The sequence below is a fragment of the Empidonax traillii genome, unplaced genomic scaffold (assembly GCF_003031625.1).
Source record: "Empidonax traillii isolate 1590-97213 ecotype Southwest subspecies unplaced genomic scaffold, ASM303162v1 scaffold287:size763773, whole genome shotgun sequence".
Taxonomy (NCBI): domain Eukaryota; kingdom Metazoa; phylum Chordata; class Aves; order Passeriformes; family Tyrannidae; genus Empidonax; species Empidonax traillii.
In genome coordinates this window covers 649,171-654,201 of record NW_020955480.1, presented here as the reverse complement: position 1 = coordinate 654,201, position 5,031 = coordinate 649,171, and the positions used below count along the sequence as shown (strand labels likewise).

At 43.7% G+C, this 5,031-nt stretch overlaps 1 protein-coding gene across 2 annotated transcripts in view; it reads right to left on the bottom strand.

Annotated features, from left to right (window-relative positions):
• Positions 1-5,031, bottom strand: part of MCF2 (MCF.2 cell line derived transforming sequence) — a 62,780-nt gene that overhangs the window by 28,676 nt on the left and 29,073 nt on the right. The window contains exons 1-3 of one of the 2 annotated variants that reach the window (XM_027890425.1): positions 3,749-3,863; positions 2,110-2,226; positions 150-299 (exon numbers count right to left, since the gene is read on the bottom strand). The exons of the other annotated variant lie outside the window; for it this stretch is intronic. Coding sequence (XP_027746226.1) covers positions 150-299; positions 2,110-2,226; positions 3,749-3,838 — 357 coding nt within the window. The 5' untranslated portion in view covers positions 3,839-3,863. Of the gene's footprint in view, positions 1-149; positions 300-2,109; positions 2,227-3,748; positions 3,864-5,031 lie in introns of those variants that run through there. 2 annotated transcript variants of the gene reach the window in all.

Genomic DNA, 5,031 nt, shown 5'->3' with positions numbered 1-5,031 from the left:
CAGTCATGCTGTGTTCCGTTTTGTCTGTCAACACATACACATGCATGGGAGGGAAGGAGGAGTGCACAAAACAAGCAGGCAAAACAAACAGGCAAACACCAGAAATCCCATCTTGCTGTGCAAACAGTGGAGCTGCTGGTGAGACACACCTTGAGCTGGTAGTACTTCTCCGTGCGCAGGGCCAGGATGTGCTCGATGGAATACATGTCGTCCGGCAGCTCGGTCTCTGCCAGCTCCATGCCAAAGGACTGTAACATCTGTGCAATTTCCTTCACAGTTAGTGCAAAACTCTCTATGGCCTGGTGGGAGACGATAATTGCAATCAGCCTGGGATTCGGGGTATTCCTACAGCTCATTAAGAGCGTGTGAAGAGCTGAGGCTGAGATGTGCAAGGGAGCCCAACAACTTGCTCAGAAAGAGGTGGGTGGGATGTCCGTGGCAGACAGAGTGGACATCCCACACTTGGCCAGGTGGCTTGTAGTGCAGACAGAATCCTCAATAGGATTGCATGGGGCAGAGATGCTTCATGCTTTGCTTTCTGCTGTTCTTGTATACCCTGAGATTGTTCCTACCGCATACTGGAGACCTACAGCAGAAGCCACCCCAAGATCCATCTCACATATTCCTGTAATTCCTCTTCTGTTATCCTTCTCTTCTGATTAACTCACACAAGGAACCACCACAAGGCAGTGGGGTTTTGGAGCTGTATTTGGCTTCTTGGTGATGGATGCTTCCGTTTCTGCAAGCCCAAATGGTGGGTTACAGGCAGTCTGGCAGCACGACCACCTCATCTGCAGATTCACCAAGAGGACAAGGGATGGAGCCAAGCAGGGTGCCAGAGACAAACTGGAGACAGTGGGATGGAAATAAGTGCTGTTGGTAGCTCCCCAGCACATCCCAGCAAGCCAGTGGGAGCTCTGTACACCAGATGGCTCCCACACCACTGGACAAGGTGGGTGGTCTCACACCCAGCTTGGTGCTCCAGCTCCAGTTTTGAGAACAGGGTAATCATAGAATCATGGAACCATTTAGGTTGGAAAATAAACTCAAATGTAACTGATTGCAGTTATATATTTCTTGTAAAAGCATTAATTTTCCATGGAAATTTTAGGAAATGTTTCGTGACCACACTACAAGGGAATTTTGAGAGAAGTTTTTCAGATGGCACATCTACAGTAGGCAGCTATGATGTAGAAATTGTGTTTTTCTTATATTATCATGTTTTCCTTATATTAACATGTCATTCATTTTGTCGCTTTTGTCCCCAGCTGTGAGAGTCATGCCATTATCACTTAAACACATCTCAAAAAAGAAAAAACCAAGAGCAAAAAAATCTTCAAAAATCATTAATTTGGCAGTGCATTAGTGTAAACTGTCAAAAAGTTAATGGCACAAACAATAGCTTGAGTTATTCCAGCTACAGTCTTGTGCTTTTGTCTTCATACTCAGCTCCACACCTGGTGGTGAGGATAATGTTGCAGGAAAAGAGGAACTGGGATGTCTGGTACATTTTCCATTAATGCTTTAGTTTGTTGGGAAGGTAACTGGGTATCCAACTTGCCATTCATCTGGGAAGCAACATCCCAGGGAAAAACAAGAGTGTGCAGAAAGCATAGAAACATATGGCAAGGCACAGCTCAAGGAATTAAATGCCTGATTCCTGGCAATATTAAAGGAAAAATCTTGCAAGGAAAGGAAACAAAAAATAAAAGGCAATTTTCTGAATCCTCTGCATTTGGTCAGTATGAAGAATGCAGTCTCATTGTCCTGGTTCCCAAACACAGTCCTGATATTAATCACATGAAGCAACCATTATGAAAAAAGAAAAAGCCTAATTTTTGTATCTCCCATTAAGAGAATTTTAATAAAGATTTATAAAGACAGGTCTTCCGGGAACAGTTTCAAAAGGAGCCTGAGGGACTTAATCATCCGTTCCCCTTGTAAACCCAGCAAGCTCTCAGTGCCACTTGGCTCCCTTGCACATCTCATCCAGCACTTACAGCTGGTTTCAGGGGTTTCTCTCAAATACCCACTGCTCACTGCCTTACTGAACACCTTCCTCAGTCACTCCCAAACACCAAGAGCCCGGTGCCCAGCCCCAGTACGTACAGTCCTGAAGATGACCCACTCGCTGTGGCAGTACTCCAGGGTGCCCCCAAACTCCGGGGTCAATTGCTGCTCGTCAATGTAGGTCAGCAGGTCGCTCACCGAGCTCAGCATAACAACCTACAGACAAGGCAACTCTGTTAGCTGGGGGATCATTGCTTCTACCCAGGCCACAGAGACTAAGCCTACTGATCTTTCATGCATCTAAAAATTGGGTTTGCTCTAAATATTGTTCTAGAGAATGGCTTTCTTCTTATGTTTATGGCTCAACACGGCTTTTATTTGGTGTATTTGACCACTTCTGTCAGCCAGCCCTGATCTCCCAGGTGCTTTCCTCCTCAAAGGCAAAGCACAGTGAGATGCTGCAGTATCTGACTGCAGATCAGAGTCAAAGCAAAAGGGATGCAGGTTTAGGCAAGGGATGACCAGAAAACTGCAAAAACCCCCATACATTTTAATAAGTTATGAAGCATTGACCAATTTCACATAAATATATACTCATGAGTTTTTGTGTGTCTAGATCTGCAATGGGATATGGCAGGAATTTACAAACATGTTCAAATGACATTTTAGAGAGAGAAATGTAAATTTTGTGAAAATCATACTATTTCCTAAAGGAAAACATTGATTTCTTTTCTCTGTTTGTAACTGCATCAACCTTAGATTCTATAAATTTACTTTTCCTCTCTTAATTATTCTCATTATATCCTATAACCAAGGTGACTTGAGAAGTCTGGAAATTTTGACTTGAGAATACAAAACCATTTTAGTTGCTATTTTAGAAACAAATACCAACATAATGTTGGTATGGAGTCTACACTTAGGTGAAAATGGGTGGAATTCATAGTAAAAGCTTGAATAGACATGTCTTTTGACTTTATAGATGTTAAGCAAATTCCTGAGTGTGGATTTATCCTCCCCAAAAGCATGCAGCCCATATGGGGGACAAGGACAAGCTGAGAAACCCATCACCCACTAGCATGGGCATGCTCTGTGGAGAGAAAACTATGCTCAGGGGAGCTGGAAAATGCTACAGGAGAGATCTGATGGAGAGTGATTTGGTGGAAATAGGGCACTTCTGGCAGAGTCACTGTGGTTACTCTTCACACAGAATTACTGAATGGTTTGGTTTGGAAGGAACCTTAAGACCACATTGTTCCAACTCCCTGCCATGGACACCTTCCACCAGACCAGGTTGCTCACAGCCTGGCCTTGAACAATTCCATGGATGGGGCATCCACAGTTTCTCTGGGCAATCTGTGCCAGTGCCTCACTACCCTCACAGGTAAGAATTTCTTCTTAATACCTAATCTACATCTCCCCTTCTTTCAGTTTGAAGCCTGTCCCATTACTCCATGGTGCTTGCACAAAGTCCCCTTCCAGCTCCCTTGGAGTTACTTTAGGCGCTGGAAAGGGGCTCTAAGGCCTTCCCAGAGCCTTCTCTCCTCCAGGCTGAATAACCCCAACTCCCTCAGACTGTCTCCATAGTGCAGATAATCCAGCCCTCCGAGCCCCTTTGTGGCCTCCTCTGGACTCACTCCAGCAGGTCCACGTCCTTCTTATGCTGGGACACCAGCAGAGTGGGACACTGCCAGCCCCTGACCTGAGCTGGACAGGCACAAACAACTCTGCACACTCGTACCGGTAACTTGAGTAGGAAATCCTCCTGACTGAACCGAAATCCAATGTCAGTGAAGGTGCGCTGGAAAAACCCCGTGGGACGAAGAACCATCACTAAGTGCAGGTTCCCTGGGAAAGACGCCTGTAAGGAAACAGAGATGACATTCACCTTGGGGATCTTGCAGGTTCAACAACAGCTTTCAAATGCACCAAAAAGAGGGGATTTTTACTATTTTAGTGGGTTTTGGTTGGTTGGTTTTTGTTTTTTGTTTGTTTGCTTTGGGTTTTTTGTTGGGTTTTTGTTTGTTTGTTTGTTTTGTTGTTGTTTGGGTTTTTTATTGCTCCTGATAGCTTTTCCCTATTTTAGAAACAGGAGGGAGACACAGTAAGCAGTTTAGAGATACAAGGCCTAACTGCAGGAGGGTTGTCCAGCCCCACTTCCCTTTGGAGCAGGCAGAAGTTCAGCCATGCACCTTGGAGAGACACTTATTATAAACTTTAATAATATATACACTGTTCATCATTATAACTTGGAGAATGAAATTACAACTTAGCAGGGAACAGCAGGCTGGAACATCGAGAGGAATGACAGATTGAGGAAGCAAAATTTATTGCCAAACTTGCTAATCATCCCATAACTGCATTAAGCACACTCGTCTTGTCCTTGGTAATTACCAGGCAACATTTAATTTGTGGCAAGAATTTGGAATTTCCTGTCTACGCTGCTGGAGCCTTTTTTCAAGCATATGGTTGGCAGGTGCATTTTCAAATAGATCAGTGGAAAGGGTGCTTGAGAATGAAAAAGAATTTTTAAGAAAGTAGGAGTCACATCATTAAATTATGGATAAGCATATGAGGCAAAGATTTGAGTTAATTAAGGCATATGATTTACTCTGGGATCCTGCCAGGCCAGGTTACATTTCTCCGTATATTCCTTCTTAAACACCTCCTTAAAACACTCCTCTGTGAAACACCATAATAGTATCTATACCAAGGGTGAGAATAATGAACGTGTTTACATATTTTGCACTGCAGGGCACTTAATCTGTGCCTCCAAAACAAAGATCACTCCCATAAACATGCATTAGTGTTGTTCAAAACAGCCACGAATTACAGGTGAGATCTGACATCTATGAACTGCAGTGTCACTCTTTTGCTAAGTTTTCTTTGGTAGGAAGGCTCAGGTTGTGGCTTCTACCTCCCACAACTCCACTTAGAAATGGACAGTGACTTTTAGGATCATATAAGCCACACAGATTCAATATATTGATCTGCTGTTATTTTAAGTAGGAGCAGTAAAAAAAA